Below are 24,295 nucleotides of genomic sequence, written 5' to 3' on the forward strand. Positions count from 1 at the left end.
GAGGGCATTATTCTGCCTACCACACCCTGTCTGAAGGGCACACCTCATTTTCATCTTACTAATGTCAAAGGAAAACACAAATCTAATGTTGGTAGACCTTCCAATGTTTGCATATAAGCCAAACCAAAACACACACACGCCTGCACACGCACGCTCGCGCACACACACACGCCTTCTGTTTTTAATCTCTTTTTTACCGAGCCCAACTAAATCAAATTTTTAAAAAATTCTTTCCAGACCAAACATGTCAGTGGTCTGCACATAGCCTGGAGGCTACCGGTGCCCTCTGGTTAATTCATCCATTTTCTATATTCTCTGCTCATATATTACACCTCATTGCCCAGTATAGTCAAGAGTGTTACTAAAGTGTAATAATTTATTTTATTAGATTACACTAAAACCATGTAATGATTTGGATGGGAGAGAAATATTTATTTTTTTACTACTCCTAAAAAGGAAACTTATTGTAACAATAGAATAGGTAAGAAAGATTTTAGGGAAAGTATTTGCCTCATTACAAAACTTAGAGCAGATTTAGAACTATAAACTTGTGTCCTTATTGTAAACAGAGGGGTTTTAAATAGATGCACACTTGGGTCTTTTTTTAGATCTAAAAGTTCTGTGAATCTCTTACATACAAATAAAGTACAGCAATCTCCACCCACGACTACCAGCTCTAAACTCCCTTTACTTGAAATTCTAACATTTGCAAATTCTATAATTTACTTCCTTTATCTTTGGGAGACTAGAAGACTAGATGGCAAAGAAGGACAGCTTTTGCAATAAAACCTAGGAAAAATTACAGATGACGGGGAAAGGTATCAGAGGACGGGTGAGGAGAAAGGGTGTAGAGCTGACTAAAAGGTCAAACAGTGATACAGGAGCCAGGAAGTGGGAGTGAAGGAGACCTTGCAAGAGAGACAGCAGGACAGGAAGGAGTTAAAAATTCCTGAGCTATGAAATGTGAAAGGCACTTGGAAGGAGAACCAGGCTAAAGAAAATATCATGCATTTTAATATGACTATTATCTGTAACAAAGCAACTCTTGTTGAAATTGCCAGGTAGCCACATCCTGAAAAGTTTCTGGCCAGCAAGGGATAGTAACTGGCCATTAATAGTCAGGACCCATCATTACTGATTTCAAATGTACAAGATGTTGTTGGTATTTTTAGGAAAGTTTTCATAGGTTCATAAGACAAGTTTTCATAGGTTCATACTGATTGTGGTTCCTTAAACTTCATTTGACTCGTGAGTTCTTCAGTTTGTCAACTGGGAATTCTCATTTCAGGGGGTTTTCACAGATTTCACTCCGGTGGCCCTTCTGAGAGACCTATGATAATTGCAGTGTAAGCAGAGGCTAGCATTTCTTAAGGTGTTGCTTTCATATTCTCACTGATTACAAGGCATTATCCATGGATTAAATCTGGATTAAGTACAATTTGCTTAGTTTTAGGTGGTGAAAATATGTGAAATTTATAACACCTTATCGCTGTATACTCAAATATTTTAATTAGTGGGCGTCACTATCTTATTCACTTTTCTCTTGAATTAAGATCTGGGTCTCCTGTGGATCTCATTACAGTTTTCTTGAACAGAGTCATGGGGGCACCTGCAAGTCAGCCTGGCATGCGTTGTTTCACAACTTCTCTGGAAGTAGATACTTTCTGGGGACTCCAACAAGACCAGCCTTGGTGTGACTTGAAGCTTTGTCTGTCTGGAGACTGATACCAGTTTCAGGAGAAGCTGGAGTATTTAAATAATTTCTTCTTTGTTTAGCCTGAAACCCTCCCAGTTCATCAAAATAGAAGCACTTGAGTTCCTTCTCACTAAAAGATTTGTTCTCTCTCCTCTTTCCTGTTTTTTCCTCTTTCTTTCTTTAAACTTGTCCTTTCTTTATGTTTTCTTGGTTTATCAGAAGTTCCCAATGCTGCTCCTCAGAGCATTTTCTCCATGTATCATAGCAAGGATAATGCTGATGATAGCTAACAATTATTCAAACTTCATGCTGTGCTAAGGAATAATCATTCATACAGTTTTACAAGCATTAATGTGCTTATTGCTCTCAGCAACTGTAGAAGTAGAAAACCAAGGCACAGGGAGACCAAATAACTTGCCTAAGGCCACTCAGCTATTGAGGGATGGAGTCTGAACACCTGCCACGCAGGCATCATTACTTATCATGCACTTTTGCTGCTCAGTCCTCCTGAACGTAACCCAGAATCCATTTCTGAGCAGTACTCCAGGAAGACTCTGTCAGTCGCTGCAATCATAATCTCAGGTCTATTTGCCATTTTTGCATCCTCCCCGGAGTGCTTGGGTCATCTCCAAACCTGCCTCCTGCAGTCGTGGTTTCCAAAATTACCCAGCTTCCCCGTCACCTTCAACAAGTCTTCTCGTTCTCCTTGGGAGTGAATGCACGTGCACACTTCCTAGAATAGACTGCCTCTCACTCAACAGTGAGCCTCTGAAGACTTTGAAGTACAATCCAGTTTTTCCTCTATTTTTAAAATTTTTTTAATTTAATTTATCTTATATTGGAGTATAGTTGATTTACAATATTGTGTTAGTTTCTGGTGTACCGCAAAGTGATTCAGTTATACAAATACATATATCCATTCTTTCTCAAATTCTTTTCCCATGCAGGTTATTACAGAATATTGAGTAGAGTTCCCAGTGATATATAATAGGTCCTTGTTGATTATCTATTTTATATATAATAGTGTGTGTATGTTAATCCCAAACACCTAGTTTATGCTTCCCCCACTTCATGTTTCCCCTTTGATACCCATAAGTTTGTTTTTGAAGTCTGTGGTCTGCTTCTGTTTTGTAAGTAAGTTCATTTGTATCTTTTTTTTTTTAAGATTCCATATGCAACTGATATCATATGATGATATTTGTCTTTCTCTGTCTGACTTACTTCACTTAGTATGATAATCTCTAGGTCAATCATGTTACTGTAAATGGCATTATTTCATTGTTTCTTATGGCTGAGTAGTATTCCATTGTATATATGTACCATATCTTCTTTTTTTTAATTTTTGAATTTTATTTTATTTTTTTATACAGCAGGTTCTCATTAGTCATCAGTTTTATACACATCAGTGTATACTTGTCAATCCCAATCCCCCAATTCATCACACCACCATCCCCACCCCCCCACGGCTTTCCCCCGCTTGGTGTCCATACGTTTGTTCTCTACATCTGTGTCTCAACTTCTGACCTGCAAACTGGTCCATCTGTACCATTTTTCTAGGTTCCACATACATGTGTTATTATACGATATTTGTTTTTCTGTTTCTGACTTACTTCACTCAGTATGACAGTCTCTAGATCCATCCACGTCTCAACAAATGGCCCAATTTCGTTCCTTTTTATGGCTGAGTAATATTCCATTGTATATATGTACCACATCTTCTTTATCCATTCGTCTGTCAGTGGGCATTTAGGTTGCTTCCATGACCTGGCTATTGTAAATAGTGCTGCAATGAACATTGGGGTGCATGCGTCTTTTTGAATTATGGTTTTCTCTGGGTATATGCCCAGAACCATGGTATATCTCTACATCTGTTGGTATCATTTTTAATTTCCTTCATTAGTGTCTTATAGTTTCCTGCATACAGGCCTTTTGTCTGCCTAGGTGGGTTTATTCCTAGGTATTTTATTCTTTTTGTTGCAATGGTAAATGGGAGTGTTTTCTTAATTTCACTTTCAGATTTTTCATCATTAGTGTATAGGAATGCCAGAGATTTCTGTGCATTAATTTTGTATCCTGCTACTTTACCAAATTCATTGATTACCTCTAGTAGTTTTCTGGTGGCATCTTTAGGATTCTCTATGTATAGTATCATGTCATCTGCAAACAGTGACAGTTTTACTTCTTCTTTTCCAATTTGCATTCCTTTTATTTCTTTTTCTTCTCTGATTACCGTGGCTAAAACTTCCAAAACTATGTTGAATAATAGTGGTGTGAGTGGACATCCTTGTCTTGCTCCTGATCTTAGAGGAAATGCTTTCAGTTTTTCACCATTGAGAATGATGTTTGCTGTGGGTATGTCATATATGGCCTTTATTATGTTGACAAAAGTTACCTCTATGCCTACTTTCTTCAGAGTTTTTATCATAAATGAGTGTTGAATTTTGTCGAAAGCTTTCTCTGCATCGATTGAGATGATCTTATGGTTTTTCTCCTTCAATTTGTTAATATGGGGTATCACATTGATTGCTTTGCGTATGTTGAAGATTCCTTGCATTCCTGGAATAAACCCCACTTGATCATAGTGTATGATCCTTTTATCTCTTAGCTTTTGCTTGTCTCTAAAGGTTTTAATTTCTCCATCAAATCTGAATGAGATCCTTGCAGCTAGAATAATCTTGGTTGTAGGTTTTTCTCCTTCGTCACTTTAAATATGTCCTGTCAGTCCTTTCTGGCTTACAGAGTTTCTGCTGAGAGATTAGCTATTACCCTTATGGGGATTCCCTTGTGTGTTATTTGTTGTTTTTCCCTTGCTGCTCTTAATATGTTTTCTTTGTATTTAATTTTTGATAGTTTGATTAATATGTGTCTTGACATGTTTCTCCTTGGATTTATCCTGTATGGGACTCTCTGTGTTTCCTGGACTTGATTAACTATTTCCTTTCCCATATTAGGAAAGTTTTCAACTCTAATCTCTTCAAATATTTTCTCAGACCCTTTCTTTTTCTCTTCTTCTTCTGGGATCCCTATAATTCAAATGTGGGTGCATTTAATATTGTCCCAGAGGTCACTGAGACTGTCCTCAGATCTTTTCATTCTTTTTCCTTTATTCTGCTCTGCAGTAGTTATTTCCACTATTTTATCTTCCCGGTCACTTATCCGTTCTTCTGCCTCAGTTATTCTGCTATTGATCCCTTCTCGAGAATTTTTAATTTCATTTATTGTGTTTCTCACCATTGTTTGTTTGCTCTTTAGTTCTTCTAGATCCTTGTTAAACGTTTCTTGTATTTTCTTCATTCTATTTCCAAGATTTTGGATCATCTTTACTGTCATTATTCTGAATTCTTTTTCAGGTAGACTGCCTGTTTCCTCTTCATTTGTTAGGTCTGGTGGGTTTTTACCTTGCTCTTTCATCTGCGGTGTGTTTTTCTGTCTTCTCATTTTGCTTAACTTACTGTGTTTGGGGTCTCCTTTTCACAGGCTGCAGGTTCGTAGTTCCCATTGTTTTTGTTATCTGTCCCCAGTGTTTAAGGTTGCTTCAGTGGGTTGTGTAGGCTTCCTGGTGGAGGGGGCTAGTGCCTGTGTTCTGTTGGATGAGGCTGGATCTTGTCTTTCTGGTGGGCTGGTCCACGTCTGGTCGTGTGTTTTGGGGTGTCTGGCCTTATGATTTTAGGCACCCTCTCTGCTAATGGATGTCGTTGTGTTCCTGTCTTTCTAGTTTTTTGGCATAGGTTGTCCAGCACGGTAGCTTGCTGGTCGTTGAGTGAAGCTGGGTCTTGGCCTTGAGATGGAGATCTCTGGGAGAGTTTTGCTGTTTGATATTACGTGGAGCTGGGAGGTCTCTTGTGGACCAGTGTCTAGACGTTGGCTCTCCCAACTCAGAGACACAGCACTGACTCCTGGCTGGAGCACCAAGAGCCTTTCATCCACAGGGCTCAGAATAAAAGGGAAAAAAAATAGAAAGAAAGAGGATAAAATAAAATAAAGTAAAATAAAATAAGATAAAGTTGTTAAAATAAAAAAATAATTATTAAGAAAAAAATTTGAAAAGTAAAAAAAAATGGACGGACAGAACCCTAGGACAAATGGTAAAAGCAAAGCTGTATGGACAAAATCCCATGCAGAAGCATACATATACACACTCACAAAAAGAGAAAAAGGGGAAAATATATGTGTATCTTTGCTCCCAGAGTCTACCTCCTCAATTTGGGATGATTCGTTGTCTACTCAGGTATTCCACAGATGCAGCGTACATCACGTTGATTGTGGAGCTTTAATCCACTGCTCCTGAGGCTGCTGGGAGAAATTTCCCTTTCTCTTTGTTTGCACAGTCCCAGGGTTTATCTTTGGATTTGGCCCTGCCTCTGCGTGTAGGTTGCCTGAGCGTGTCTGTTCTTCGCTCAGACAGGATGAGGTTAAAGGAGCAGCTGATTTGGGGGTGCTGGCTCACTCAGGCCGGGGGGAAGGAGGGGTGCGGATGTGGGGTGAACCTGCGGGATATGAGGCCATTGTGACGTTGCAACAGCCTGAGGCCTGCCGTGCGTTCTCCCGGGGAAGTTGTCCCTGGATCACGGGACCCTGGCAGTGGCAGGCTGCACAGGCTCCCAGGAGGGTAGGTGGGCATAGTGACCTGTGCTCACACACAGGCTTCTTGGTGGCTACAGCAGCGGCCTTAGCGTCCCATGCCCGTCTCTGGGGTCAGCGCTGATAGCCGTGGCTCGCGCCCGTCTCTGGAGCTCCTTTAAGCAGTGCTCTTAATCCCCTCTCCTCACGCACCAGGAAACAAAGAGGCAAGAAAAAGTCTCTTGTCTCTTCGGCAGCTCCAGACTTTTCCCGGACTCCCTCCCGGCTAGCCATGGCACACTAATCCCTTCAGGCTGTGTTCACGCCGCCAACCCCAGTCCTCTCCCTGGGATCTAAGCTCCGAAGCCCGAGCCGCAGCTCGCAGCCACCGCCTACCCCGGCGGGTGAGCAGACAAGCCCCTTGGGCTGCTGAGTGCTGGTCGGCACTGATCCTCTGTGCGGGAATCTCTCCGCTTTGCCCTCCGCACCCCTGTTGCTGCGCTCTCCTCCATGGCTAGAAGCTTCTCCACTCCGCCACCTGTAGTCTCCACCCGCGAAGGGGCTTCCTAATGTTTGGACACCTTTCCTCCTTCACAGCTCCCTCTCACTGGTGCAGGCCCCTTCCCTATTCTTTTGTCTCTGTTTTTTTCTTTTGCTGTACCCAGGTACGTGGGGAGTTTCTTGCCTTTTGGGAAGTCTGAGGTCTTCTGCCAGCGTTCAGTAGGTGTTCTATAGGAGCAGTTCCACACCTAGATGTATTTCTGATGTATCTGTGGGGAGGAAGGTGATCTCTGTGTCTTACTCTTCTGGCATCCTCAGGATCCCCCATAGATTTTGGATCATCGTGTTTTCATTGTCATTTGTCTCTAGGTATTTTTTTATTTCTTCAGTGATCTTTTGGTTATTTAGTAATGTATTGTTTAGCCTCCATGTGTTTGTGTTTTTCTTATGTTTTTTTTCCCTGTAATTCATTTCTAATCTCATAGCGTTGTGGTCAGAAAAGATGCTCGATATGATTTCAGTTTTCCTAAATTTACTGAGGTTTGATTTGTGACCCAAGATGTGATCTATCCTGGAGAATGTTCCATGAGCACTTGAGAAGAAAGTGTAATCTGCTGTTTTTGGATGGAATGTCCTATAAATATCAACTAAATCTATCTGGTCTATTGTGTCATTTAAAGTTTCTGTTTCCTCATTTATTTTCATTTTGGAACTCTCTTGTAGACAACACGTATGTGGATATTGTTTTTGTAACCATTCGGCCAGTCTATGTCTTTTGGTTGGAACATTTAATCCATTTACATTTAAGGTAATTATCAATATGTATGTTCATATTGCCATTATGTTAATTGTTTTGGTTTTGTTTTTGCAGGTCTTTTTTCTTCCCTTCCTCTTTGGTTCTCTTCTCTTGTGATTTGGTGACTATCTTTAGTGTTTTATTTGGATTGTTTTTCTCTTTTTTTCTGTGTGTCTGTTGTAGATTTTTGGTTTGTGTCTACCATGAGGTTTTGATATAGCAGTCTATATTTATACAAGATTGTTTTAAGTTACTGGTCTCTTAATTTAAAAACGCATTTCCAATATCCTGTGTTTGTACTTTACTCTTCTCACAATTGCTGGTTCTGATATCGTATTTGTGTGTAAATGATTTCCTACCTCTACTGTATGTTTGCCTTTACTGGCGAGCTTTCCCCTTCATAATTTTCTTGTTTCTAGTTGTGTCCTTTTCTTTTCCTCTTAGAGAAGTTCCTTTAGCATTTGTTGTAAAGCTGGTCTGGTGGTCCTGAGTTCTCTTAGCTTTTGCTTGTCTGTAATGCATTTCATTTCTCCATCGAATCTGAATAAGAGCCTTGCAGGATAGAATACTCCTGGTTGTAGGTTCTCCCCTTTCATCACTTTAAATATATGGTGCCACTCCTTTCTGGCCTGCAGAATTTCTACTGAAAAATCAGCTGATGTCCTTATGGGGATTCCCTTGTATGTTATTTGTTGCTTTTCCCTTGTTGCTTTTAATATTTTCTCTGTCTTTAATTTTTGTTAGTTTGGTTAATATGTGTCTTGGTGTGTTCCTCCTTGGGTTTATCCTGTATGGGATTCTCTGTTCTTCTTGGACTTGAGTGTTTCCTTTCCCATGTTAGGGAAGTTTTCGTCTATAATCTCTTCAAATATTTTCTCAGGCCCTTTCTCTGTCTTCTCTTTTTGGGACCCCTATAATGTGAACATTGTTGCATTTAATGTTGTGTCTGTGGTCCCTGAAACAGTCCTTATTTCTTTCATTCTTTTTTCTTTATTCTGTTCCATGGCAGTGATTTCCACCACTCTGTCTTCCAGGTCACTTATTTGTTCTGCCTCATTTATTCTGCTATTGATTCCTTCTATTGTACTTTTCATTTCAGTCATTGTATTGTTCATCTCTGTTTGTTTATTCTTTAAGTCTTCTAGCTCTTTACTGAACATATCTTGTATCTTCTCAGTCTGTGCCTCCATTCATTTCCCAAGATCTTGGATCATCTTTACTGTCATAACTCTGAATGCTTTTTCAGGTAGATTGCCTATCTCCACTTCACTTAGTTGTTCTTCTGGGTTTTTATCTGGTTCCTTCATCCGGACCGTATTTCTCTGCCATCTCATTTTGTCTAACTTCACGCTTTTGTGGTCTCCTTTTTGCAGGCTGCAGGGTTGTAGTTCCTCTTGCTTCTGTTTTCTGCCCCCTGGTAGGTGAGATTTATCCAGGGGCTTATGCAGGCTTCCTGGTGGGAGGGACTGGTGCCTACCCACTGGTGGGTGGAGCTGGGTCTTGTCCCTCTGGTGGGCAGGGTTGCGTCAAGGGGTGTGTTTAGAGGTGGCTCTGGCTCAGGACAACTTTAGGCACCCTGTCTGCTGATGGTTGGGGCTGTGTTCCCACCTTGTTGGTTGCTTGGCCTAAGGCATCCCAGCACTGGAGCCTGCAGGCTGTTGGGTGGGGCCAGATCTCAGTGCCAAAATGGCGACCTCCAGGAGAGCTCACACCAATGAATATTCACTGGGCCCTCCACCACCAGTGTCTTTGCCCCCACAGTGAGGCACAGCCGACCTCTGCCTCCCCAGGTGACCCTCCAAGACCCCCAGTAGGTTTAACCCAGGCTCCTATGGAGTCACTGCTTTGTGCTGGGTCCCAGTGCACGTGAAATCTTACGTGCGCCCTCCAAGAGTGGAGTCTCTCTTTCCCCCCTCTCCTGTGGAGCTCCTGCAATCAAGCCCCACTGGCCTTCAAAGCCAAATGCTTTAAGGCTCTTCCTCCTGATGCCATACCCTGAGGCTGGGGAGCTTGATGTGGAGCTCAGAACTCTCACTCATGTGGGAGAACTTCTGCAATGTAATTATTTTCCATTTTGTGGGTTGCCTCCCCCACCCTGGCGTGTATGGGATTTGATTATATCATGAAAGTGCCCCTCCTACCATCTCTTTATGGCTTCCACTTTGTCTTTGGATGTAAAATATCTCTTGTGGTAGGTTCCAGTCTTTTTTGTCAGTGGTTGTTCAGCAGTTAGTTGTGATTTTGGTGTTTCCGTGAGAGAGGGTGAGCTCAATTCCTTCTACTCTGCCATCTTGTCCAGAACTGAGGAGCCACTTTTAGTTTGGATGCTTGGTGCCTCTTTCTTCGGCATGTGCTGGCTGTCATCCCCTTGGTATGGGGCATACAGGTGCAGCCACCTGTGTGCGCTCAGATGGTGGGGGCCGCGATCAGTGCCCGCTCGTGGGTCTTCTGCCTCCGGCAGCCCGCACACCCCTGGGACAGCTGGGGTAGCTATTGGCACCTGCTCCTGGGTCTCTTGGCAGTGGCAGCAGGGGCAGTGATTACCGTCTGCTCATAGCCCATGTGCTCTTCCCGGATGGCATGGGCAGAGATTGGCATCTGCTCGTGGGTGTCAGAGTGGCGGCAGCAGCTCAAGCACTCCTTGGACAGCAGGGCCAGCACTTGGCACTTACTTGTGGGTCTTATAGTGGCAGCAGTGCCCCACACACTCCTGGGACGGCGGAGGCAGCACTTGGCACCTGCTTGCGGGTCTTGTAGCAGCAGCAGCAGCAGTGCACACACTCCTGGGACTCTTAGCGGTGGTGGCGGCCCATGCCCGCCTCTGGAGCCCAAGATAGCAATAGCATCTCATGCCTGCCCCCAGAGGTCATGTAGGCTGTGTCCTGTTGCCTGAGAGTGTGCACAGAGAAAGAAGCTCCTATGGTGGTCCCGCCCCTTTCCTCCCGTGCCCCCCCAACAATGGTGCCTTGCCTCTCTGGTGGGCCAAGCCTTCTTCCAAGTATGCCCTCAGTTGCCACATTCCAGCCTCTTCAGGCTGTCTTGGTGCAGCCAACCCCAGTCCTCTCTCTGACTCTGACCTCCAAAACCCAAACTCCAGCATCCAGCACCCCCTGCACCAGTGGACAAGCGTCTGAGACTGGGGAGCACAGGGCGGTGTTACCGACCATCTGTGCAGGTCACTGTTTTGCCTACCTCAAACCAGCTGCTGCGCTGTCCTCTGAGGCTCCAAAGCTCCCCCTCCATCCAGGCTGATCTTCCCACTAGTGAGGCGACTTCCCAGGGTGCAGGAACCTTTTTTCCTTCACAGCTTCCTCCCTGGGGTGCGAGTCCCGTCCCAATTCCTTTCTCTCTTTTTTCTTTTGTCCTACCCAGTTACATGGAGGTTTTCTTGCCCTTTCGGAAGTCTGAGGTCTTCTGCCAGTGTTCAGTAGATGTTCTGTGTGAGTCGTTCCACTTGTAGATTTTTTTTTTTTTTTCGGTATGCAGGCCTCTCACTTGTTGTGGCCTCTCCCATTGCGGAGCACATTCTCCAGACGCGCAGGCTCAGCAGCCATGGCTCACGGGCCCAGCCGCTCCGTGGCATGTGGGATCTTCCCGGACTTGGGCACAAACCCGTGTCCCCTGCATCAGCAGGCGGACCCTCAACCACTGCGCCACCAGGGAAGCCCCTAGATGTATTTTTGATGTACTTGTTGCGGTCAGTGAGCTCCGTGTCCTTCTCCTCTGCCATCTTGATCCCCCCCTCCGATTTTTTTTTTTTTGAAGTATAGTTGATTTGCAATATTTTCGGTGTACTGCAAAGTCATTCAGTTATACATATATACATAGGTATGTATTCTTTTTCAGATTCTCTTCCATTATAAGTTATTACAAGGTACTGAATATAGTTCCCTATGCTATACAGTAGATCCTTATTATTTTTGATGGCTAAGAATCGTAGAGAACCATTTTCAAATGCCATTTGTGACTCATAATGTTAGAAGAGTTGAAAGAAGACCTGTTTGATTCATTCATTCAGTAATTAAACATGGATTAATTAGCATCTGTGCTAATTTGGCGCTTTTTTCTGTTTGCCTATCTCACAAACAAAACCATAAATATTTGACAGTTAAAATATGATAGACTTTTTTCTCACTCACCTAACGTCTAAAACAAATTATCGCACAAGAGGTTTTTTGTGGTTTGGGTCAAGAAGTGGTACACTTGACTTCTGCTCCTGTTCCATTTGCTACATTTCACTGTCTTGCCCACCCCTAACTGCAGAGAGGCTGGTAAATGATCTGACTGTGTGCCTAGGAAGAAGAAGAAAAGTATTTTGTTGGTAGCAGATCCATCTCTGCCATCGCTTCTAAAATGGAAGGCATTGTGCTGTTGAAAACGAAGCTGCTGTTAGCGGAGGCCTCGACTTCGGCCCTAAGAAAAAGTTACTTACAATGCTCTCTGTTCTTGGCTCCGCTCAAAAAACAAGCCTTCATCTCCTCTGGCTCCTCTCTCCATCTCCATCTCCATCTCCTTGATACTGGGCCAAAGATATTTTTCAAGCACATATGTTCAGATTTTTTCCCATTGGGTTTTGATTTTACCCAGAGTCACACATGAGCGAAAGAGGTGTGAGCCAGAGCCCAGACTGTGCACAGGAATGTATTTCCAAGATTTGCTCCTAGGGCTGCTCATCTGTCCCTGCCTGTCTCTCCAGCTACTGGTCCTTCCAGGTCAGGACAGTGCCTGTTTGGTCGAAGGCCTCTGCTCTAAAGGCAACACAAGATGGCACTCCTCCACATCAGTGCATTGACATGCAAGTGTTAGTGGACCTTAGGTGCACCCTTGTACCAGGGCTCCCCTTGCTTACCACTGAGGCTCTGGATCCCCTGTTCCATGTCGCTTGAACAGGAGCCATAATCCAAAAGCTCAAGGGTATGATGAGGTCTAAAGGAAATGAACAATAAATCATTCTCTTAATGCTTTCTTTTCTGTCTGACTCTGTTGAGGAGACTTGATTCCTTATATTGGGCCTGATAAATTGAAAAGCTTGCCTTTGTTTCTGTTTCCTTGTTCTTCTTATATATATGCAGATATAAAACTAAGCATAATCTCCTTTGATGTATAGCTCTCATGCGACTATAACACCAATTTACAGATTCAATGAAAGAGTAATCTGTAAACCCTACCAATTTCCAGAAATCAACACGAATGTAATCTGCTAGCTGATGCTGACCCACAGAGATGACATGGTGGACATGGGCCTGATGTCTGAGGCTCTGCCCACACTGCAGAGGCTCTGTGATCATGGCTCAGCCTCTTTTTTTTGTTTTGCCTATTGTGAGAAGCTTTTCGGTCAGGCATGCCATGACCTTTTTTAGCATTCTCTTAGCACAAATACATAATTTATCACTTCACTCCCTCTCTGCATCTCTGTTCTTTTTTCTTCTTAGTTGATTTCCATAATTAAAATAATACTAGCTAATGGGATTATAATCAAGCATAAACATAGGCGTGGCATCACACAGCAGTACTCACCTCACTAGGTGACTATCTAGGTGATCTAAAGTGGACTTAAATTATTTTTGTTTTGATTTTTAGTTGACCATTAAAATAAGAATTCCAACCTGAAATTTTCTTTTTTTTTTAAGTTTTATTGAAGTATAGTTGATTTACAATGTTGTGTTAGTTTCAGGTGTACAGGGAAGTGAATCAGTTATACATATACATATATCCATTCTTTTTTAGATTCTTTTCCCATATAGATTATTACAGAGTATTGAGTAGAGTTCCCTGTGCTATACAGTAGCTCCTTATTAGTTATCTATTTCATATATAGCAGTTTGTATATGTTAATCCCAATCTCCAAATTTATTATTTCCCCCCCATGTTTCCCCTTTGGTATCCTTAAGTTTGATTTCCAGATCTGTGAGTCTGTTTCTGTTTTATAAATAAGTTCATTTGTATCATTTTTTTAGATTCCATATATAAGTGATATAAGATGATATTTGCCTTTCTCTGACTTACTTCCCCTAATAAAACAATCTTTAAGTCCATACATGTTGCTGCAAATGGCATTATGTCATTCTTTTTTATGGCTGAGTGATATTCCATTTTATATATGTACACATCTTCTTTATCTATTCCTCTGTTGATAGACATTTAGGTTGCTTCCAGGTCTTGGCTATTGTAAACAGTGCTGCAGTGAACGTTGGAGTACATGTGTCCAACCTGAAATTTTCTAATATTGAACTAATGGGCTCTCAAAAAAACCTTAGCTCTTACCAGAACTCAAGAAAAACTAGCACAGTGTAATTCACTTGTTATCAAACCTGGCTGAATGTCAGAATCACCTCAGAACTTGTTCAAAATAGAGATTAGAGCTTCCATCCCACCACCTGAGATTCAGGTTTAGTAGGTCTAAGAGTGCAACTCAATAATATGTACAAGCTTTTTCTAATAGATGTAAGAGGGTCAGTTGATTAAGGACACTGTTTTCAGTATAAAGGACACTGTTTTCAGTATAAACTTCTATTAATTGTAGATACTTGGGTAACTCTGTGCTTTGTCTTAACAATGGCTTATGAAGGTAATGAGAACGCGTAAGTAGCCTGTGCTAACAACAGCGCCTCTAGTGACAGGATGAAAGGTTGTTACTTTTCAGCAAAAGCTCAATATAATTAAGGGCTGGATTTAATTCAGTGACATTTGAATTTTATAGCTATACACTTGCAGCTATAAAAACCACCTTTATTACTAAAATTCCTATAGGAAAAACAGCTTGGTAATTGTGAGTCTGAAACTGGTCCCTAACTTGCTTTTTCCCCATTGGCACAGTTGTTTTTATTACACACAGTGAGGCAACTATTTTATATATAGTAGGCCAGATTATGTTTTTAACAAGTGCCCTGGGGGTTCTGAGGCAGATAGTCCACAGACAAGGTCTCCTTCAGTCCTACTACTTGCTTGCTCTCTGGCCTTGGACAAACCATTGGGCCTTTCTGAGCCTAAGTTCCTCATCTATATAAAAGATGGAAATTCTTTACCTGACTCTCAGGGTTGTTATGACAAAAAAAAAAAATTCAGATAATGTGCATAGTACACCGTATGCACACATATATTCATTTACGAGATATTTATTGAGGACCTACTATATGCCGGGACTGAGTGGTAGGAACAAAGAAGAGAACAAGAGGGATGTGATCCCTGATTTTATGGAAGTTACATGGTGAGGGGTGGGAGGCAGAAAACACACAAGTAAGGTAAAATTTGATAGTTCTAGTGCTTAGGGAGAAAATAAAATTGGCATTGAGCTACATAATGACTGGTAAGGGAGGGAAGGCATGTATGCTTTAGAAAGGCCCAAGTAGGAGGTGATATTTGTGTGGAGATGTGAATGACCAGAAGAAAATAACTGTGCAGAAGTCTTCGGGTGGAGGATATCAGGGAAAGGGAACAGCTGGGACAAGCGTGCTGATGTTCTGAAAGGAGGGACCGAAGGGCAGTGTGGCTGCAACAACAGTGATCGACTGGAAGTGTGGCCTCAGGGAGGTAGAGGGGAGGGTAAACATCTGGGCCTGAACACGTAGGGGATGGTTGGGCATGAAAAGGAGCTTGAAATTTCGCTCTAACTGCACTGAAAAAGCACTAGATAATTTAAGCAGAGGACTTGTGTGATCGGCTGCATGTGGTGGGAGCAAGGAGACCAGTTAGGCTGTGGAACAGTCCACCAGAGAACATGGCGGCATCAGATTATAGCAACGGAGGGACTGGTAGATTTAGGGTATAGTTGACGTGCGAGCCGAGAGCTTCTTAGGGTCAGGAGGTCAGGTAGATATACCCGTATTAATTGTGTCGTTCCCGCTGCAGTCTCTTGTTACCACCCTGCATTAGTCTCAGAAAGCATTATAGTACGAAATCACTCACCTCCACATCAGGTCATACATAATGTCAAACACGTTGAATATAGGTGAGATAAGGAGAAGGAGCCCAGTCAAAACAGACAGACAGCCTGTGCATATACCCAAAGGGGAACTCCTCAGCACCTGCCTTAAGCTTCTGTCCCTAAACATAGTGATAGTTCTAATGAGCTAATAACTCATGCCTAGAAGGCAATTAAAGGGGAGAGGAAAAGAAAGAAGGACAGCTTCTGATATGAAGCTGTGTGACAGTGCAAGTGGGAAGAAAGGATAGATAGATGACGGAGAAAACAAAAAGTATGAAAAGCAGGTGTGATCCAAAGGGCATTGGCGAATTATGGTTTTCTTCACAGTTAATGAAGGCGCACAGAAGAGTGAATGCCATTGTAGATTGTCCTGCCTATAAAATGGTTGAAACAAAATTAAATCCATTTGGCTTACAACAAATTAAGCTTTGGGTGTATGAAAATGATCTCAAGTGGACCCTTATTTCGCCAAGGTGCTCGATAAATGAATCTTTTCATTTTCTTTGTGGTCATGTACATGAAGTGCTGTATTTTTATCCCCAGCTGATAAAGGCCTATTAAAGTGTGATGTACACAGAACTTCCACTTACGGGAAGATGCCATAGATGTATTTTTTCCTTATTCCTCCTGGTAAATGCAACTAAAATCCTGACATTGTATACAAAACAAACATAAGAAGACTGAAAAGGAGAGAGGAGAAAACAGACTGGCTAGGGACCTTGGGTACTGAGGAATGACACAATTGTGACTTCATTGGGTTTTCTGGGCTGTTTGTTTGTTTACCTCATAAAGCCCAAACTTGGAGCTGAAGAAGCCGGCTGCCAGGAAATGCCACAGAAACAGAAAAAAATGTCCCAGCTTAAGCCTGCTTCCTCTACCCAAAGGAACAGGAAAGGGGCAACCTAGCAGGATAGGAAACTAGAAAATGCTGCTCTACTCCAAACACCACCCACACCAGCAAAGCCTGAATGGGAAGGCTGGACTCCTCGTAAGACTGAAACATGGTTCCCCAATACCCCCATGGACGTGGCGTCAGAGAAGATGGATTTTATCCCCACAGGGGCACAATGTGGAGACCAATGGGGATCCTAGACTTCTACCCTCATCCTGGAGTGTCCCTCTTCCTCTTCCCGCTGGGGTGGTGGTAGAGAAAGCCTCCTGGAGAGTTAGAACTTTCACTCATCACCAGCAGTAACAAGGCTTCTCCCACGGCAGGGTCAGTGGAGAGCAGCCGGGGGCAACAGAAGCTCTACCCAGGTCCAGCAGTTAAGAGGAGCCCCCCCCACGTGGGTCACAAAGGAAGCCAAGTGGAGAACCTGGACTTCTACTTCCACTGGGTAGTAACCAGGTGGCATCTCCCTGCTCCCCGACCTGAGTGGTTTCAGAGAACAGCAGCTAAAACAGATTGAAATAAGGTCCAGAGTTGTATAACATGATATGAAAATGTCCAGGTTTCAACCGAAAAATCACTCATCATACTAAAAACCTACTTTTAACACTTTCATTCAATGTAGTGATGGAAGTTCTATCCAGTGAAATAATCCAAGGAAAGGAAATAAAATGCATATAGATCAAAAGGAAGGAACAAAACTGTTCACAGAAGAAATGATCGCCTACTTAGAAAATACCAAGGAATCTACAAAAAAAAGTTCTAGAACTAATATATAAGTTTAGCAAGGTCACACGCTATACAAAACAACTGTTTCTGTATACTAGCAGTGAACACATGAACACTGAAATTGAAAATACAATATCATTTACCATCCCTTAAAAAAAATAATAATTGGGTATAAATCTAACAAATTATGTCCAGGACTTGTACACTGGAAACTACAAAACTCTTATGAAAGAAAGTAAAGGAGATCTAAATAAATAGACATACAGTGTTCATGGACTGGAAGACTCAACACAGTAAGGATGTCAATTCTCTCTAAATTGATATACATGTTTGTATATTTCCTATCCGAATCCCAGCAAAATTTTATAGCTGTAGACAAGACTATTCCAACATTTATGTAGAAAGGCAAAGAAACTAACATAGCAAAGAATAATAAAGTGGGAAGAATCAGACTCAAGAATCAATTTCAAGATTAATTATATAACTACAATAATTAAGACTGTGTGGTATTGGTAGAGAGATGGACACATAAATCAGTGGAACAGAAACAAGAACACAGAAGTAGAGCCACAAAAATATACTCAGCTGATGCTGACAAACACAAAAGCACTTCCATGGAAGAAAGATAGCTTGTTCAATTAATGGTGGTAGAGCAATTGGACATCCATAGGCAAAAAACAAATAAACTTTGACCTAAGTCTCATGCCTTATACGAAAATTAACTCAAAATATATCACAGACTTAAATGTAAAATGTAAAACTAGGAAAAAAATAGGAAAAAATTTTTAGGATCTTGGTCTAGGTAAATAGATCTTACACTTAACATTAAAAGCGTGATCCATGAAAGGAAAACTCGATAAATTGGACTTCATCAAAGTTAAAAACTTTTGCTCTGTGGAAGGATCCTGTTAAGAAGATAGGGGAGGGCTTCCGTGGTGGCGCATGGGCTTCCCTGGTGGCACAGTGGATAAGAATCTGCCTGCCAATGCAGGGGACACAGGTTCGATCCCTGGTCCAGGAAGATCCCACATGCCCCAGAGCAACTAAGCCCGTGCGCCACAACTACTGAAGCCAGCGCGCCTAGAGACCGTGCTCTGCAACAAGAGAAGCCACCGCAATTAGAAACCCACGCACCGCAATGAAGAGTAGCCCCAGCTCGCCGCAGCTAGAAAAAGCCCACGCACAGCAACGAAGACCCAATGCAGCCAAAAATAAATAAATTTTTAAAAAAAATTTTTTTTAAAGAAGATAGGGGAAAAATTCTATAGACTGGGAGAAATTTATTACAAACCACATATCTGACAAATGACTTACATCTAGAATGTAAAGAGCTCTCAGAACTCAGTAGTAAAAAAATAATCCAATTATAAAATGCTAAAGGACATGAGACATTTCATCAAAGATATAAAGGTGAAAAGTAAGCACATGAAAAGATGTTGAATATCATTAGCCATTGGGGAAATGCAAATTTTTAAAAAGCCACAATGAGATATCAATACACACCTATCAGAAAGGCTAAAATTAAAACTAATGATAACGTCAAATGCTAACGAGGATGCAGAGAAACTAAATTACTCATACATTACTGGTGGGAATGTGAAATGATACAGCCACTCTGGAAAACAGTTCAGCGGTTCCTTAAAAATCTACTGTATGACCTAATAATTACACTCCTGGGCATTTATCCCATAGAAAATGAAGACAAATGTTCACACAAAAACTTGTACAGGAATGTATATAGATGCTTTATTTGAATAGCCAAAATGTGGAAACAACCCAGATGTCCTTCAACGTGTGAATGGCTGAACATACTTGGTACGTCCACACCATGGAATACTACTCAGCGATAAAAAGGAGCAAACTATTGATACATGCCACCACGGTACCATGTGAGACCTGGAAGAATCTCCAGAGAATTGTTCTGAGTGAAAAAAAGCCCATCAAAAAAAGTTACATACCGTATGATTCCATTTATATAACATTCTTGAAATGCCAAAATTATAAGAAATGGAGAACAGATTAATGGTTGCCAAAGGCTTAAGGCAGGGCTGGGGGCAGCATAAGGGATCCTTGCAGTGATGGAAATGTTGTTCTGTAGCTTAACTTCGTCAGTGTCAGTGTTCTAGTCATGACATTGTACTCTAGTTTTGTAAGATATTACCGTTGGGGGAAACTGGGTAGAGAGTACGCAGGATTGCTCTGTGTTATTTCTTATAACTGCCTGTGAATCTACAACTATCTCAAAATAAAAATTTAAGCCCATAAAAACCAAATGTATTGGATCATTTGTTTAATGATAAGATGCACAAATCATCCCAACTTGTTGGATACCATGCTCTCTCCTCAGATTCTTTTTGTGACAATTCTATGGTAGCTAGACAGGTAGGTGCGTGGATGGATGGTTTTTATAGTATACAGTTAGAGTTTTTTCAAAGGAAAACACGGTCAGTGGAAAAAGCCTGGGTATGTCCCTTGTTCCTTGTTGGTCATCTCGTGTTTCAAGGGAATACCCAAAGCCACCATCTAATAAAATGTCACGCTCCTTCTCACCCTCAGGAAAGCCACTAGTGAAAACATCCCGAGGGACTGTGTTCAACACGGAGGAACCCGCCATCACAGTTGATGTAGGAGGCACCATCAAAACAGTTGGAGGCGTGAATGTGACCATTAACTGCCAAGTTGCAGGTGAGAAATGCATTCATATGTTAATCCATTTGTTCAAATATTAATGGAGCCCTGTGCTAGGTTGGGGGCTGAAAAGATAAGTACAAATTCTACTCTCAGGGATTTGGGGCTAGTAGGAAAACTCAAGCATGAACCTCAGTCACTCTGAAAGTGGAAAGTGCTGCTGGAAGTTGAGAGGAGGAAAACTGGGACAGATGAAGGGAGAAGAGGTGGTTTTTATCTCCGTCTTGCATACTGGTAGAATGTGAGCATGCAAAGATGGGGGCAGAGGGTGTTCCAGGGTGATGACAGAGAGTGAGAAAATTCATGGAAGCAGGGAAGCTGCAGGACTTCAGGGGAACAGCATGTGCTTTGGTCTGGCCGGAGCCCAGAGTACATAGATAGGGTGGTGGGGCTTACACTTTAGTAATGTGGGTTGCACCTGTGCCGTGGGAGACTTTGAACGCTTGGATGAGGAGTTCAGACAAAGGCAGATTGAAAGTGACATTAAGGGGCCATGCAGTGCATAAAGTGGATTGAAGAAAAGAAACACAGGGACAGAGAGTCCAGTTAAGAAGCCATCATAGTAGGGCTTCCCTGGTGGTGCAGTGGTTAAGAATCCGCCTGCCAATGCAGGGGACACGGGTTCGAGCCCCAGTCTAGGAAGATCCCACATGCCGCAGAGCAACTAAGCCCGTGTGCCACAACTACTGAAGCCCGTGCGCCTAGAGCCCGTGCTCCGCAACAAGAGAAGCCACCGCAATGAGAAGCCCACGCACTGCAACAAAGAGTAGCCCCCGCTTGCCACAACGAGAGAAAACCCGTGCACAGCAACTAGAGAAGACCCAACACAGCCAAAATAAATAAATAAATAAATTTATATCCAGAAAACAAAGAAGCCATCACAGTAGTTTAGAGCAGAGGTGCTGGGGCCTGAACTCAGGGCAGTGGTGGTGGAAAGCTCGGGAGTGGATGGCAGGGGTAAGACCAACAGGAACCTGGAGCTTACTCACTTCAGAAGTGGGTCGGAGTCATTAATGAAAACAGCTAATGCTGTTAGGAGTGGATATAGACATTGCCCTTGGGTAGGCCTTGCAAACTCAGAGGCCTAAAGGGACCAGAAAGTCACAGGGAAGTGGAGGAGTAGTGGACCAGAGGAGGTTGTAGTACGCTCTTCATAAAGGCATCTACCGTCAATTAAAAAATAAAGAACACCCACATAGACTGGAACAAAGCTCAGCTACCAATTCTCCCTTCCTGTGAACTGCTAGCCTGTCTACCCCAAGGGTTTTCACACCCACAGTGCAAAGAAAAAACGGATGGCTCTTGTGCCCAGCCACAGTCCCCTGATTGCTGTCCTCGTCAGATATATCTTCCTGCGGCACCCAAACCACGGTTCCCCAGTCATACCCTGTCTGCAAAAAGGACAGGCATTGGCACCCCCTGCTCTGGGGGTTTCTTCATCTTAGATCTCAGCCCCAACATTGGAAGATTTACCTCCACTTGTGATTTATAAGGCTAGAGAGAACCCATTTTAAAAGAAGTAGGAAGAGAATCTTCATCTAGAGCATGTTGTTTCCAAAGAACAGTCAGGTCTGGTTTTTCTCTGAAATGTTCTGGTAGCTCCAGGAACCCAAAAGTATAAATCTCTCTCTGTCATCATGCATTAGCTTCTTCTTGGTAAAGCTTCCCTTGGCCTGTGCATCCAACCTCATCAGTGAAAGCTTCTGGAACTAAATCCCTTCAGGCCCTATTAGGACAGAATCTCTGACAGGGCTTCCCATGAATGAGTTGCCCCTCTATACACAGACTGGTGGTAGAGGCAGGGTCCTTTGTGCAGGACCATCATTCCTCACGTGGTCACCAGGAACATGGGCCTTGGAGACGGAACACCAACTGGAGATATGATGGACCATGTTGGGTCTCCTCTTGAGCGCTGGGATTGGTAGGACTAAAAGAATGGGAAGCAAAGGGCAGCAAAGCAAGGAATTGGGCATTTGAGGGAGACTGAGAGAACCAGAATCCAGGTGAAGTATTTATCATGGGGAACCCAAGACAGTCAAACCAGCTTTGGTCAACTCTTCCATGCCACCTAAGGCCATGTCTCCCGACTCCATCCAGAGACTCACTCTTGGTAACCTGATGGTGAAATCCTAGGTTGTTAGGTCCAGTTTTTGCCTGGCTACGTACATTATGTTCTTTGCTTTTATGTTTATTCATAGGGCCATTTGTATTAATCATGGTTAACTAAAATAAATGTGTGTCTCTGCCATTATGCCTTTTGTTAAGTAAGATTTTTATTCAATGTAGATGGGAAAGAGCCTGCTTTTGATTAAACTGTTGGTCTGTGAATTTACTGGACAAAGAAATCATTCTTGAGCTGAGTCTCCAGTCAAAATGCTGACAGCTAAAATGCTAAATGGCAGAAAAAACTAGTTTTACTTTGATACTACAAGTAACTTTTATGGCTCTCTTGTGACATAATTTTAATGGCTATATAATAGTGTATTTTAAAAATATTACATAATTTACCTAGAATAACTCATGTCCTTACATGTTTGACTTGTTAGCAGTTTTTCATTAAATAACTTTTTGCATACATATGTTTTCAACATGTAAAATTCAGCCTCACAAATTCTTCCCGACTCTTAAGCATAAAAAGCATTAAGTAATGAGTATGATGAGGCTTTTTCTTGAAAAGTGATCCAATCCCTTAATACCACTCCCAAACTTGTTCTCTACTTAAGAAAATTCAGAAAACTGAGTAGGAGATAAAGGGTTGGAGGAGGAGGGAGTGTTTCAGTCATTGGGAACAGGATGTATCTGAGGTAGAAAGAGTGTGTTGCATCTGAAGGAGTGAAATGTGGCCGGTGTGTCTGTAAGATGGAGAGCAGAGAAGAAAGTAGTATGACATGTGGCTGGGGGGTGGGGGAATAGGAGGCAAGGGCTAGATCTTATATGCTTTCCTAGATTATGGTACAGTTTGGAGCAAGGGTACCTTTTGCAGACTTAGGATATAAAATTGTGAGGATGGATCATGTAGAAATAACTAGTTGAGGAGTCAATGATAGGCAGTGTATTAGCTAGGGAAGGCTAGACTCCGGTAACAAGTAGATTCCCAAATGTGTAATGACTCTAACACAGTAGAAGTTTATTACTGCCTACCTAGGAGTCCAAAGAGTGGTCCTGGTCAGCTGGAAGGGATCTGCCCCCCACAGTCCTTCAGCATCACAGAACACTGGTGGCTGTGTTATCTTGAATACATGCCTTCCAAGGTCTCCCCAGAGGTTCTCTCTATCCTGTCAACCAGAAGAGGGGAAAAACAAAGTGTAGACGATGGTTGAGAAGATTTTAAGGGTGACACCTGGAAGTAGCACACATTACTACTTCTCACGTTCCTTCTTAGTCACATGGCTACTCACAGCTACAAGGGCTGCTGGGAAATATAGCCGGGCTGGGTACCCAGGAAGAAGAAGAAACAGCTATCAGTGTCTGCCACAGTCAGTGTGAAGAAATGTGGAAGGCTGAAAACCTTTCCAGACTTCCATGGTTCTTTAGAATAATTGCCAAGGCTGACATTTAAGCTACTGTATCCTTTCCTTGTCTTGCACCAAACCATCAAAGAAACTTCTAGAACTTATCATGTCAAGGTGTACCTTTCAGTGGATGCCCCACCTCAAGATGTTGACAAGTCGCCATGGTGCAAGCAGCCTTCCAAGTGTAACAAGTGGTCTAGTTAACACGAATATCCTGCCTGGGATTTAAAAAAAGATGATTATACATCACCCTACCTGGCAGCTCAGTGGAGATTAAAGACGTTAATCCTCGTAATCATATCAAGTTACATCCCATTATGTCTACACTCATTTACTGATCCTTTCAAGCAGCAGGGAGAGCACTGTGTTGTTGATAAGATATACCACAAAGGGGGAAAAGTAAAGGCAGGTCCTTTTCCTTCCTTTTTTAGACACAAATCATACCAGGGAGTCCAGAGTGTGGAGCCTATCCAGCTAACTTGTCCACAGCATAGCTTTGGACTTTGTTCTGCGGTGGAGTATATTTTTTGTCATTCTTCAGACATTTCTTTCTGTAGAATGTGCTGTCACATCAAAACAGGCTTGGGGAAAAAAAAAAAAAAAAAAAAAAACCTTCCCAAACCTGACTAAGCTTCTCACCAAGAAGAGCACTAGCAAAGCCAGCACAAATGGATTCTAGAAAGTTCTCTCTTAACAATAATCTTGGTGTTACAATTAGAGCAGAAAGGTTAATCCGAAAAGTAGGAAATATTTAAGGATTTGATACCAGAAATAATAGTGCAGAAAAAACCTTCCACAACCTGACTAAGCTTCTCACCAAGAAGAGCACTAGCAAAGCCAGCACAAATGGATTCTAGAAAGTTCTCTCTTAACAATAATCTTGGTGTTACAATTAGAGCAGAAAGGTTAATCCGAAAAGTAGGAAATATTTAAGGATTTGATACCAGAAATAATAGTGCAGCAATTCATACCTTTTCTAAGGAAGCAGCCTGGTATAATG

At 42.3% G+C, this 24,295-nt stretch overlaps 1 protein-coding gene across 1 annotated transcript in view; it reads left to right on the forward strand.

Annotated features, from left to right (window-relative positions):
* Positions 1-24,295, forward strand: part of ADAMTSL1 (ADAMTS like 1) — a 453,014-nt gene that overhangs the window by 333,773 nt on the left and 94,946 nt on the right. The window contains exon 21 of the mRNA XM_024760471.1: positions 19,652-19,780. Within this exon, the coding sequence (XP_024616239.1) occupies positions 19,652-19,780 (129 nt within the window). The remainder of the gene's footprint in view (positions 1-19,651; positions 19,781-24,295) is intronic.

This window comes from Neophocaena asiaeorientalis, unplaced genomic scaffold (genome assembly GCF_003031525.2).
Source record: "Neophocaena asiaeorientalis asiaeorientalis breed wild unplaced genomic scaffold, Neophocaena_asiaeorientalis_V1.1 scaffold174, whole genome shotgun sequence".
NCBI lineage: Eukaryota > Metazoa > Chordata > Mammalia > Artiodactyla > Phocoenidae > Neophocaena > Neophocaena asiaeorientalis.